General features: G+C 42.0%; 1 protein-coding gene across 1 annotated transcript in view; it reads right to left on the bottom strand.

The window, feature by feature from the left end:
• The window catches only part of GLP2R (glucagon like peptide 2 receptor), a 70,687-nt gene that overhangs the window by 38,550 nt on the left and 17,591 nt on the right, over positions 1-14,546 (bottom strand). Inside the window, exons 6-8 of the mRNA XM_077165965.1 lie at positions 8,539-8,645; positions 6,430-6,583; positions 118-277 (exon numbers count right to left, since the gene is read on the bottom strand). Coding sequence (XP_077022080.1) covers positions 118-277; positions 6,430-6,583; positions 8,539-8,645 — 421 coding nt within the window. The remainder of the gene's footprint in view (positions 1-117; positions 278-6,429; positions 6,584-8,538; positions 8,646-14,546) is intronic.

Here is a 14,546-nt window from a genome sequence, read left to right as displayed (position 1 = left end):
AATTATCTGTCCCAGAAGCTTCCCTCCAGTTGGGTCACTGATTGCAATCAAGGCTCTCTCAGGCTCCCATATCACAAAGGGCCCCCTGGGGAGGAGGCTGGGGCTCGGGTCACTCACCCCAACCCAGCAGCAGGTACGTGGGCCACAGCCGCCTTTCAGAGAACATGGTGGGCCCCAGCAGAATATTGAGGTAGAGGCCTTCGACCAGCAGCCACGTCTGATTGGCACCTATGAAATAGTGCAGGAGAACCTGGGCAGAGCGGCAGGACACCGATATCTGACAGAGAGCACCTGAGGGTGAGTCCAGGCTCTCCCAGCCTCTCCCAGCCTCTGACCCCTCCGTGGGTGGAAAAGGGCCTCCCCAGGCAAAGCCCCACCCACTTTATTCCCCTCTCTCCTGCACCTTGTTGGCCATCTCAGGACGATTAGATAAACAAAAGTGGAAAGAATTCCTCACTAGCAACTGCTCTAAAGGAAACACAAAAGGGTATGTTCTCTGACCTCAGTGTAATTAAGCTGGACAGAAAGCAATAACTAAAAGTTAACTTAAAAAAAAACCCTGGACTTCCGGGTCAAGATGGTGGCTTAACAATGTGCGCATTTTAGTTCGTCTTCCAGAACAACTACTAAATAACCAGAAACAGTACAGAACAGCTCCTGGAGCCACAATACTGACTGGACACACAGCGTACCCCAGTCTGGACCAGCTGGACTGGCTGTGAGCACCCCCCAGAACCATGAGTTCCCAAAGCTGTGGTGGCCAGTGCCCCTCCCCCACAGGCAGCTTCCCAGAGGGGAAAGGAAAGAACTTTACCAGCAGCAGGGATTGGGCACAATCAAATGCCAATTGTGGAACTAATTAACAAATTCTGACTACTAAAAATAGGCCCCCAGTTTAGGTGAACCTGATCAAAGCAGAGGTTACTCATTTTTGCCCCAGCACCAAGGGGGCAGGACTGACAGAAAAAGGGGGAGAAAAAAAGAAGGAAACAGAGATTTTTGTGGCTGTGTATCTACAAAGGCTTGACTGCCTCTGGATAAAGTGGCAGGACTTTTCAGGCTGCAACTGCCCCAGGCATAGGCAGAAGTGAGCTCTTTTGGGGGCTTATCTAGAGCTTGTGCCTTCCCCAGGGGAGGGGGTGAAGCCCCACCCAGGTGGAATCCCTCCATCAAGGAATTCAGACACCAGGGCTTGGTAATTTGAAGTCATTAAAACCAGCCTACAACCTCTCCTCTGTCTCCACCACGCTCCCAGCAGGGAGAGTCTGCCAAAGTTAAAGGTACGCATCATCTTACACTGGTGGGACCCGCAGGCAGACAAGCACCACATACTGGGTAGGATAAGAAAAACAGAGTCCAGACACTTCACAGGAAAGTCTTTCAACTTGCTGGATCTCACCCTCAGGGAAAACCGACGCAGGTGACTCTTTCCTTCTGATAGGAGGCCAGTTTGGTCTGGGAAAATCTGGCTGGGGTCTATAATATGTAAGTAGACCCTCCTAAGTGTGTGTGTGTGGGGGGGGAAGGCACCACACAAGCAGGGCAAGAAACAAGAAAACAAGAACTGAAAAATTCTCCTCTGTTAAACAAAACTTAAGCTAAAGGTCCAGATAAAGCTGAATGGAATGTCAAAGAACAGATAGACAACAAATTCATTCAGCAAGAAAACCCTAGATAAAAGAAGTGAAAGCAATCTCCAGAATAAACTAATTAAGGTAATTAAATGCCTAGACGCCAGCAAAAAATAACAAATCACACTAGGAAAATTGAAAATATGGCCCAGTCAAAGGAACAAACCAACAATTCAAATGACATACAGGAGCTGAAACAATTAATTCAGAATGTATGAACAGACATGGAAAACCTCATCAAAAACCAAATCAATGAACTGAGGGAGGATATAAAGAAGGCAAGGAAAGAACAAAAAGAAGAAACTGAAAGTCTGAAAAAACAAATCACAGAACTTATGGGAATGAAAGACACAGTAGAAGAGATGAAAAAAAACAATGGAAACCTACAATGGTAGATTTCGAGAGACAGAACATAGGATTTCTGAACTGGAGGACAGAACATCAGAAATCCGACAAGAAACAGAAACTATAGGGGAAAAAATGGAAAAATATGAGCAGGGACTCAGGGGATTGAAAGACAATATGAAGCGCACGAATATATGTGTTGTGGGTGTCCCAGAAGGAGAAGAGAAAGGAAAAGGAGGAGAAAAACTAATGGAGGAAATTATCACTGAAAATTTCCCAACTCTTATGAAAGACTTAAAATTACAGATCCAAGAAGTGCAGCGTACCCCAAAGAGAATAGATCCAAATAGACATACTCCAAGACATTTAATAATCAGAATGTCAGAGGTCAAAGAGAAAGAAAAGATCTTGAAAGCAGCAAGAGAAAAGCAATCCATCACATACAAGGGAAGCCCAATAAGACTATGCGCAGATCTCTCAGCAGAAACCATGGAGGCGAGAAGACAGTGGGATAATATATTTAAATTATTAAAAGAGAAAAACTGCCAACCAAGAATTCTATATCCATCAAAATTGTCCTTCAAAAATGAGGGAGAAATTAAAACATTTTCAGACAAAAAATCACTGAGAGAATTTGTGACCAAGAGACCAGCTCTGCAAGAAATACTAAAGGGAACACTAGAGACATACGAAGACAGAAGAGAGAGGTGTGGAGAAGAGTGTAGAAAGGAAGACTATGAGTAAAGGTAAAAAGAAGGAAAATTAGATATGACATATAAAATCCAGAAGGCAAAATAGTAGAAGAAAGTACTACCCATGCAGTAATAACACTGAATGTTAATGGATTAAACTCTCACAATCAAAAGACATAGTCTGGAAGAATGGATTAAAAAACAGGACCCATCTATATGCTGTCTCTACTCAAAGGTCACGAGGCCAAGGACACAAATGGACACTTACACACCAATGTTTATAGCAGCATTATTAACAATTACCAAGAGATGGAAACAGCCAAAATGTCCATCAACAGACAGCTGGCTAAACAAACTGTGACATTTACATAAGATGGAATATTATGCAGCTGTAAGACAGAATAAAGTTATGAAGTATGTAACAACATGAATGGACCTTAAGGACATTATGCTGAGTGTGATTAGCCAGAAACAAAAGGACAAATACTGTATGGTCTCACTGATATGAACTGACATTAGTGAATAAACTTGGAATATTTCTTTGGTAACAGAGACCATCAGGAGATAGAAATAGGGTAAGATATTGGGTAATTAGAGCTGAAGGAATACAAATTGTGCAACAGGACTGAATATAAAAACTCAGAAATGGACAGCACAATATTACCTAACTGTAATACAATTATGTTAAAACACTGAATGAAGCTGCATATGAGAATGATAGAGGGAGGAGGGCTGGGGCATAAATGAACTCACAAAGAAAGACGATAAAGATTGAGATGGTGTAATCTAGGAATGCCTAGAGTGTATAATGATAGTGACTAAATGTACAAATTTAAAAAATGTTTTTGCATGAGGAAGAAGAAAAGAATGTCATTACTGCAGTGTGCTGAAAATAGATGGTACTTAATATTTAAAATTTTCAACTAATGTGTGAGACTAAAGCAAAAAATGTTTATTTGGTACAAATCTATACTTTGACTAGTGCATCTCCTAATATAATTTATGTAGACAGTTGATTGAACACCTTAAGTACATGGAACTTTGTATAGGACATGAGATTTTGTTGGTTTGTCCAGGTGATGCCCTGATGAATCCCAGAGTGATCTGATCAGTGAGTGGAAAAGTATTTGCAAAGTCCCCTTCGGGGAACAGTGAGAACAGGGGAAAACTAAACTTCCCCAAGTTGAATTCTTGATATTCTCACAAGCAGTGTGGACACTAAAGCTATAGGCTGAGCCCCCGTCTTGGGGGTTGTTCATATGAAACTTAACCCCACAGGGGATAGATCAAGCCTACTTAAAATTAAGCCTATGAGTCACCCCCAAGAGAACCTCTTTTGTTGCTCAGATGTGGCCTCTCTCTCCAGCCAACACAGCAAGCAGACTCACCACCCTCCCCCTGTCTACGTGGGACATGACTACCAGGGGTGTGGATCTTCCTGGCAGCATGGGACAGAAATCCCAGAATGAGCTAAGATTCAGCATCAAGGGATGAGAAAAACTCTAGAATGAGCTGAGACCCAGCATCAAGGGATTGAGAAAACCTTCTCAACCAAAAGCGGGAAGAGTGAAATGAGACAAAGTGTCAATGGCTGAGAGACTCCAAACAGAGTCGAGAGGTTATCCTGGAGGTTATTCTTATGCATTAAGTAGATATCACCTTGTTATCCAAGATGTAATGGAGAGGCTGGAGGCAACTGCCTGAAAATGCAGAGCTGTGTTCCAGTAGCCATGTTTCTTGATGATGATTGTATAATGATATAGCTTTCACAATGTGACTGTATGATTGTGAAAACCTTGTGTCTGATGCTCCTTTTATCTACCTTGTCAAAAGATGAGAGGAACATAAATAAAAATAAATAATAGGGGGAACAAATGTTAAAATAGATTTAGTTTGAAATGCTAGCAATCAATGAAAGGGATCAGTAAGGGGTATGACCTGCAAAATTTTTTTTTCTGTTTGTTATATTTTTCTGTTGTCTTTTTATTTCTTTTTCTGAATTGATGCTAATGTTCTGGGAAATGATCATGATGATGAATATGCAACTATGTGATATTGTGAATTGCTGAGTGTATGTGTTGGGAATGTTTGTTTCTTGTAATTTTTTTTAATTAATAAAAAATTTAAAAAAAAAAAACCCTATGGGGTGGGTCACAGTGGCTCAGCAGGCAGAGTTCTCGCCTGCCATGCTGGACACCCAGGTTCAATTGCTGGTGCCTGCCCATGCCAAACAAACAAACAAAACCTATGGCTGGGGAAATTAGGAAATATACTTCTAAGTATCCCACAGACTAAAGAAGAAATTATGGTGGAACCTGGAAATTATTTCTGAAGCAAATATAATAAAAATATTGCTTCAAAACATGTTATGCAGCTAATGCCACACCTAGAGTGAAATTTATAGCCTTAAATGCATTTATTTGGAAAGAATAGGACAATTATTTCAAGGATTCCAGGTCAAAAAAATTTTAAAAAAACAGAAAACTAAGCCCAAAGAAAGCAGATGGAAAGAAACAGTCAAGATAAAAGCAGAAATAGAGAACATTCAATACATGGATTAACAACACCAAAAACCTATCCTTGAAAAGTCCGATAAAATTAAGAAACCTCTAGCAAGGACAAACAAGGGGAAAACAAGGAACCAAGGTACAAATAATCAATATCAGAAATGACCAAGGAAAGCCCATCATAGATCCAACAGACTTTAAAAAGATCAATAACAGGACATTATAAACAATATGATGCCACTAAATTTGAAAAGTTAGGTGAAACAAATTCCTAGAAAAACACATTTAGCTGACAGAAGAAAAATTATGAGTGTAAGACTCATAATTCAGCCACAACTGAAAGTTTTCTAGGTCCAAATGGCTTCCCTGGTGTAATCTATCAAACATTTAAGAAAGAATTAATGCCAATCTTACATATATCCTTCCAGAGAACAGAAAAAGAGCAAACCCTTTATAATTTATTTTCTGATGTCAGCATAAAAATGATACCCAGACCTACAGCATTAAAAAAGCAAAAAAAAAAGAGGAAATTCCAGGCCAATCTCTCTTGGGAATACAGATAAGATAATGATAAACAAAAGATGTATTAGTAAACTGAATGCAGTAATATAGGAAAAAGAATAATGTATCTTAACGCAGTTGGATTTATTCCAGGAATACAGGGTAAGTTTAACATTTGAATATAACTCCACACCACTTTGACAGAACAAAGAAAAAACAATCTCAAAAGGTATAGATTTCAATGGGAAAAAGGGTTGCTGCTTGAAAAAATAATAATAAAAAAGAAAAAACATTGACCCGGTCCAACCCTTCCTTTACAAAATAACCTTCCCACTCACTCAAGGAAATAGAGCAGCTGCAGTGACCTCTTTCACTTCTGAGTTCCTTTAGGTGACAACCCTTCTTTCCACGTTTTTGTTTAGTTTCCCATATGTTAACATATATCTTAACACAAAATTGCCCACTTTAACCACTTTTCGTTGCACACCGACGTGAGCGATATTACCTTCCCAGTGCTGGGCCACCATCATCACCAGCCCCCACTTTGGGGCTTTGGAGTTTTCATGACACCAGAGAGAAACTCTGCACCTCTTCAGTAGTGAGTAGCTCCCGGTGCCCCCCGTCCTCTTCTCCCCAGCTGCCCCCATGACCAGAGCGTCTCTGCCACCCTTCATTTCCCTCTTGCACCCCCGGGTCCTGCCCGCCCGCCCTCGGCCGCCCAGCGCTGAGCCGCGGGGTGGGGGACGGGGTCACCTCCGCCATGTAGGACAGCCACCCATCCTCGTCATCGGGTCTCCTGGAGTAAGAGTTCCGTGTGATGGCGTCCTTCACCAGCACAGCCAGCGCTCTCAGGATGAAAGAAGCAAACAAGTTCATGTGGATATAGGTGCGCGTGCAGTGGAGTTTTCTGTGCAGGGAGAAAACCCCAGTATCTTTCCTCAGGAAAGGACGGCTGGGACCAACAGGTGCGTGCCCGACGCACCTGCGCACCTATTGTTAAGGAAAGAGCTTCCCGCTGGGGGCTCGTTTTTCCTCATCTGTAAAATGGGATAATGACAACGAACACACCCCACCTGCCAGGCCCTACACCCAACGCCTTGCACGTGAATGATTTAGGGGTGGCCTCACTCCCTGTGATGACCCCATGAGTGGGTAAGATTATCATCCTGATTTTACAAACGGTGGGGGGGGGGAGGGGCGAAGGGTTAAGTCCCCTGTCCAACCCCTACAGCCACGAAGTGAGTAAAGCTGAGCTTCAGACCCAGAAACTGAGGCCCAAATATCTCTCTGTCTCTAAGGCCCTACCACCTCTGAGACCGAGAGAGAATGCTCACCTCAGGCTGCAGTGAATTAAATCGGTTAATGCTTGGAAGCTGCTCACACCATACCTGACACTTCTCAAGTGCCCAGAATATATCAGCTCTCCTTACCTCTCCCTCACCCACCTGCAGTCCCTTTAGCCTATTTATCCTATGGGCTGACGTGAAGCTGTGCATCCTTCTTCTCCAGCTGGAAGGAATCTTTCTCACTGCAAAAACCCTACCTATACTTTTAGGGAAGTACCTATCCAGCCCTGCCTTGCTTAGAGTTATTTAAAAAAAAAAATTTTTTTTTCAAAAGGAACTTGAGGGAGAACTTGCATTTTACACATCCTTCTCCCTAACTAGACCAGGAGCTGAATAAGAGCAGGGCCTGGGTTTCCCACTCCCCAGCACCTGAGGCAAATGGATTCTTGGTCAACTCAGGCTGAGGTGAAGTTGCTTTCTGCAGTAATTTTTCTCCTGGCTTGATAGTGGAACTTTGGGAAGGTGAGTGGAGGTGTTATGGACAGCTAAAGGGGACACAGGCTCTAGAATTCCCCCATAGCCCAAGAATTCCTCTCCAAATGGGGTAGATAATGGAGACTCTGCTCCAGGAGCCATGGAGTGGGGGTGGGGGGCCACCCTGGGATTGAGGGTTCAGATGAGGCCAGGCCAGCAGGCAGGACCAGTGTCCCATCCCAGCCCCCTGCATCTGCCAATACTTCTCCAGCACATGATGCTCATGTTTGTTACTGAAAAGGCCAAAACCAAGAGACAGCCATAGAGAGTCCTCAGTGGACCCACAAGTATCTCATCTGGGTGATTTCTAAGAACCACGATATAGTAAAATGCACTGAGGCTTTGGATTCTGAAGGACAGTACAAGGGAATGGAAGTGACCTGGCTGTGGATGACCTGGTCACAATCTGAATCCATCACTTACCAGCTGTCTCGTCTTGGGCAAGACACTTCATCTCTCTGTATTTCAGTTAACTCACCTATAAAATGGAGGTGATGGCAATGCTCACCTCCTAGGTTTCCTCTAAGAATCAGATGACTAAATGCATGAAAAGTGCCTAGTACATTGGCTGGTATGGCATAAGAACTCGGCTAATGGATAGCTCATCAGGGCCAGAGGGACCTGGATTAAAATCCCAGCTCTGCAGCTCGCTAGCTTGTCTTCGGGAAGCTTGTTAACCTCTTCTGTAAAAGCAAGACCTCTCCTGCTGGTGAGAATGGTGTGATTAGGGATCTAGGCCATGGCAGGACCAAGGGGAGGCTCTCAAACGCAAAAGAGACAGAGACAGACTCAGGGGTCCGTGGTTCGGGTCCTGGCCGTGCTGCCAGCTGGCTCTGTGGCCTGGGGGTGACTCCATGCCTCTCCCCAGACCTTCTGTGCCCTTGTATCAACCCTTCTTCTGGACTCCAGACTCTCTAGCACCCCTTCCAGCTCTGATGAGCTGTGATGTCATCCAGTCCAATCTTCCATGCCTTCTAAGGTAGTCCAATGAGCCAACGATGTGGTTCTCGCTGGAACTTGTGCCAGCAGGAGTTCCACTCACCGGAGAAACAGGAGGATCCCAAGAGCCAGGAAGAGGAAGCCAAGGGAGAGGGAGTACCCCACGGTGTACATCAGTTGCAAGGTCAACAGCCAGCCATGATGACTCATCTGAACACAGAGGAAGAACAGGTCATGACCACCAGGTCAGGGAATGTGGTCCCACTCCAGAGCTCCATGCCCAGGACCACCAAGGGTCCAGGCACAAACTGGGCCAAGCCCTGGTCCATCAACATGTCCTGAGCTCCCTCCTTGCCTATCTCTGTTGATTGCCCAGGGTGGGCAGCCTAGGCTGTGTGCTGGTTTATCTCAGTAGCCAAGGAGTCTCCAGGAGCAGAGCCCACGGTGGGTCCTCCCTCCTTGGCTGAGCCCACAGCCCAGCCTTGATGCTCCGGCAGTCATTTCATCACACAGGAATTGTGCCCAGGAGGAAGGAGGGGTGGGGCGTGGGAATGAGCACAGGACATTTATTCCTGGGAGTGCAGTCCCTGAAGTCTAGGGGTCCTCCCTTCTGGAGGATGGGACCAGATTTCTCTCCAAATGCCTCCTCCCTAAAAATGACTTTTTGCAGATGACCTCTTGGAAGAAGACTCAGTAGAACATACTGGGGTATCTTCTCCAAGTCCCAGGATGATCCGACCGGGAGCAGAGGAACATTAGCTGGAAATTCTGCATCATTCTATGTGGTTTTCCAGGGGAGTTCCACAATCCCACTCAACCCATCTGTGTCTCCCAGCCAAGATCATGTATCTAAGTGGTATTTGTTCAAGAATCCACACTAAATCCTTACCACCTGCAAAATTATATCTCCAACTTCTCTGCATAACTCTTTTCCCAGCTTTGTTGAAGTTATATGCAATAAGCTGCATATGTTTAAAGTTTAAAGTGTGGTGAGTTTTGACATGAATATCCCGGTGATAGCACCACCACAGTGATGATAAGGAGTGTTTCCATCACCTCCCAAAAGTTTTCTCATGAGCCTTTGTGACGCATCCCCCCTTACTGCTCCCATTCCCTCCGCCCCCACCCCGAGCCCAGAAAACCACTGGACAATTTGCTGTCATTAGAGATTAGTTTGAATTTTCTAAAATTTTACATAAATGGAATCTAATAAGTAATTTTTTTTCCTTTGGCCTGGCTTATAACAGAATAATCATTTTGAGCTTCCTGTATGTCGTAGCACATATTAATCGTTTATTCCTTTTCATTGCTGAGTACTATTTCACTGTACAGATCTATCACTATTTATTCATTCTGTTGATGGACATTTGGGCTGTTTCCTGTTTATTATTAGGAGATAAACACAAACCCTACCTCTTATGAGAAGCCCTTCATGCATCTCTCTCTGTCTTCTGTCACCTCTGAACCCCCAAAGCACTTGTAGTTTGTTGTACATATTGGGGCACTCATTACATTATTCATTAATGGTTTGTTTGCATTGGCCTTGCCTTCCAGATAAACTATAAAATCTCAAAATCAGAAAAGTGTTCTGTGTTTGTATATACACAGCAGTGTGGTTTTTGAAAAATGATGATTCAGGTGGCCTATCAGGACCCTTTTTTTTTTTTTTGGAGGTATGAGACCAATTCATTTAATTATATAATCTAACTATTTGTTTCTGAAATAATATTTAAAAAAACATCTATGCATATTTTTATGCTCTCTAGAAACAAATTAGGGAGAGATCCTTGTACTTTTGTTTGCCTGTGTCTTAGGTTGCGTTTCCACAGAAGCAGATCCTGAGACGAGGATGGGAATGCAAGCAGTTTACAGGGAAAGTGGCAAAAACATCAGTAGGGGAAGGGAGAAGTCAAAGAAGATAAAGGATGCTTTATCAAGTCACTTAGACTTGAGCAGCTAGGGCTTAAGCCCACTGGGGGAGCTCTGGAGCCTAAGGGTTAACCACCCCAAGAAGGAGGGAGCTGGGGTGTTTAAGTACCAGTTTCTGCTCGTCATTGGTAGAGAGCTGCTCCTGGGGACAGGAATTCCCTGGCCCTTCTGGCCTGCCTTTCAGCAAACAACATGGGCTCTAGAAACCAGAGAACTGGCAAAGAAATGCACATACTAGTGGTGAGAAGTTAGGCAATCGGTACAGAATTGGTTACGGTAAGGCGAAACAGAAATGGGTGGGGCACCAATGGTATCTGCTACAGTTTGTTAGGTTACTCTTCTTTAGAAGAGCTCCTACAACTGTCCCCTAATTAGGGTGTCTACTAAAACTGGATACTCCTCAGTATAGAGGCTCTGGGCCACCTGACAGTCTTCAGCTTGCGTCCAATACCAACAGGGACCTCTAATGTCACTTAAATCCTTTATGACATGCTTCACAGCAAGGGTCTAATATGCACCCACCGAGGAAACAGACTCTCCCATACACTGCTGCAGAGAGGGTACTGGGGTCTCATGTTCCCCTCAAGAGCCAAGTTCAAATCCTAAAACTGTGGGTCAGGACTCATTTGTAAATAGGGCTTTTGAAAATAATGCTAGTTAAAGTGTGGACTCATCTGTGATAGGATGTTTGAAGATCTATTTAAATGAGGGCAAATTAAATCAGAGTGGGTCTTTGTCCATATGGCTGGAGACCTCATAAACAGGAAACACAGTCAGTGGAAGCCAGAGGAGCAGACATAAGGAGAGAGATCAGCACGGGACAGAGGATGGCCAGAAAACTACAAACTCGGGTGAAAATAGGTCCTGCCAATATTCTGATGTTGGACATCTAACCTCCAAAACTGTGAGACTGAATTCCTGTTGTTTAAGCAGAGCAGTACATGGTGTCTCACATAGCAGCCCTGGCAAGCTAAGACAGAGGGCAAATTGTTGCAATGTTTTCTGGAGGGAAATGTGGCAATATTTACTCAAATCATATATGTATCTACCTTGAACTCAGCAATCCCATTCTAGAAATCTTTCAGAAGTTTCCCCAAATATGATCCAGCATACACACACATTGTTATTCTCTGTGACTTTATTAGTAATAACAAAATATTGGAAATAACCCGAATGGCCATAGGAGAGTGACTGACAAAGCTATGACACACACAAGGTGAGGTACCATACTACTGCAAGAAACAAACGAGGAATGTCTCTATGAACCAAAAAGGAGCGATTTCCAGGGTACTTTGTGAGTGAAAAAAGCAGGATGCACAAAAGCGTATATTTTAAGTACCTGCGATGTTAGAAAAATAGGGAAATAAAATATTTACATAATTTGCCTAGTTTTGCAAAAAGAACCACAGGGTGCATTTTATAATTCAATAAGAAGTGAGAAAAAAAAGAAAAAAAAAAACAGAGAGAAGATGAATCCAAAACTAATTAAAAAATGGTTATTTGAAGGGGGCAGGTAGGGGCAGGATGGAGGAGAAAGGAATGGGAGCAGAATTCTCTGAGTATAGCATCTGCATAATTTTACCTTTCATACACTGTCAATGTTTTATGTATTAAAAAATAAAATTAAAGAGAAAAGGACGGAAAAGGCAAATCCTAAAAGTTAATACTAACAAACAAATGAACCAAACTATTTCAAACAGATTAACATAACTATATAAAGAAGATCATTTTGAAAAAAATTTGAATAATTTTACATTATTAGTAGGATATATTATAAGGAAGGACCTAAAAGCTTTAATTTTACTGGGTATATTATATGGTTAGTGGTAATTTTAGTGTTGTAATTTTAAGACTATTTGATATGTACTATATGCAAAGGTAAATAAGTAAATACGTTAATGTTATTAGGAAGCAAGATTTTCATTGAAAGAAAAAAGATAAATACAAAGTAACAGAAGGTAAGCAAAAATCCTACAATGGTATATTTGAATCAGAATTATCTTTTTGAGGGCTTAATTTTAACCAGCACCAGTAGCAATGCGCACATCCAGTACTTAGATTTTGGTTTCTAATGCCCCTTAAAGAACCCAGAACTCCTTAAAGAAATAGTTGATTCCAGGCCCGGAGAAGTAAAGTACAACATGATCCTGGACCATCTTATTGTGCCAGAAACTAAGGAATATTCAAAGATTAATGGAGCTATAATAAAAGGACACCACAGTGGAATATATGGAATATATAGAGTAAAACAACCTATAAGTCCATAGTGATAAGCCATCATGAGGGTTGGGGTGGGTGGAGGGCAGGTCTTCTTTAACAGAAGAATGTCCCCTAATAAGTGTAAAAGGAATGATAGAATTTGAAAATTTCCATTTTCTATTGACTTGAGGAGAATCCTCAATGAATGTTTGCTGGTGAAAGTGTGTTAGGGAACAAGATAAACACATGGTACCAAAGCATCACCCCTCCCATTACTTACCGAATGAAAAAGGAGGAATCTACCTTAGCCCAGAGAGATCAAGCTTAACATCATCATAGTGTAACACCTGACATTTTGGTCTCCTGGTGTGACACTTACAAGGAAAACACTATCCGGAAAGATTATTTGAAACCCATTCAGCCTCTACACCTAACTTCCAGTTTCCAGGAAAGGCAGAGGGTAGAGGAGCGAGTTTAATGACAATCAAAGGAAACATTCAGACAAACCCGGATTGTGGGACATTCTACCAAAAAAAAACCTCTTTTGGCCTCTTCAAAAAGCCAACAAACGTCATGTTCCACACCAGTGCCAGGTGTTCTAAGAGGGTGGCATGTAGGAATCCTGTAGTTATTCAGGATTGTTCTGTAACACCCACAGCTTCTCTAATAAAGGGAAAAAACTCAAATGGTTTGCACGTTTTTTACAGCTAAGCTTGCATTCACTTTACAGCATGTTCTTTATAGTTTTTATCAATGAGAGAGAAAAACAAATGGTATATCAATTTCAAAATTCACTTTGTAAAATATTTTGAATACCGTTGACACTTCAGAATATTGTTCATATGTATTAAAGGGTAAGGTGTGTTTCAAACGCAATTTTTCACCAAAAAAGGGGTCAATATCAAGGGGGATAAAAGAATGTGTGGAGGGGGGACTGTTTTAGATGACAAGATACTAAAGCGATATAAAACTAAATGCAGTATTTGCACCTAGAATAGATCTTAGTTCAGGGAAGCAGAACTATAAAAAATCTGGGAGGAAACTGGAAAAATTTGAGTATGAATGAAACATTAAATGACAGGATGGAATTACTGTTAATTTTACTTCACTGGGATAATGGTATTATAGTTATGTGAGATGATGTCTTCAATCTTAGAATGTATCTGATGAACAGTTAGGGATTAAATCTCATGACATCTGCGCTCTATTTTCAAATATATCAGAAAAGACAGAGGATGCAAGTGCAGCAAGCTGTTAAACTTTGAAGCTAGATAAAGGCCAAATGGGCTTCGATACTATTACTCTTTCAACATTTCTGCAGGTTTGGAAATTTCAAAATAAAATGTTGGGAAAATTTACATATATACCCATTGATATATGTTGTAAATTGTGCTCAAAATTAAAACATCATTAAAATCACACATATTAAACAAATGTTATATATATATATATATATATCTCAATTGCCATAAATGTCAAATTCTGGATTGGAGAATAGAAAGCACTTGCTTTAAGAGCAAAAGAAAAAACAGCTTGAAGTAAGGCAAGATAACAGTTTATTTCTATACCACTAGACACAATTCTGCAGCAAGGAATCTAAACATACTTGCTAATGCACACATACACAGTCTCCTCAAAAAGGACCACTGAACAAGCATAAGGAACCCCAGATCTTGATATTGGAATAACATACTTTGTTTGCCAAAACTCTGAAGGGCAAAGATTTACTAACACTGGCCTTTTTGGGGCAAAATTTCAACCCTCTACTAGAAACACAGGTAAACATAGCCAGAAGTGGTTTGGTTTGGTTTTGCTTTTTAAGTATTTGAATTCTTGGAAATATGGCCATTTGCAGAGGTGAGGGAATGATACCTTGGTCCTGACTTAATTAAAGAGAGGAAGCTTGAACTTGCTGTCTTGGAAAGTGCCATTTTCTAATCCTGCTCTGCTGCCCGGTCTGCTGAGGGTGGGTGGGGCTGCTGC

This window comes from Tamandua tetradactyla, chromosome 6, assembly GCF_023851605.1.
Source record: "Tamandua tetradactyla isolate mTamTet1 chromosome 6, mTamTet1.pri, whole genome shotgun sequence".
Taxonomy (NCBI): Eukaryota; Metazoa; Chordata; class Mammalia; order Pilosa; family Myrmecophagidae; genus Tamandua; species Tamandua tetradactyla.
This window is presented reverse-complemented; position numbering and strand designations above follow the sequence as displayed.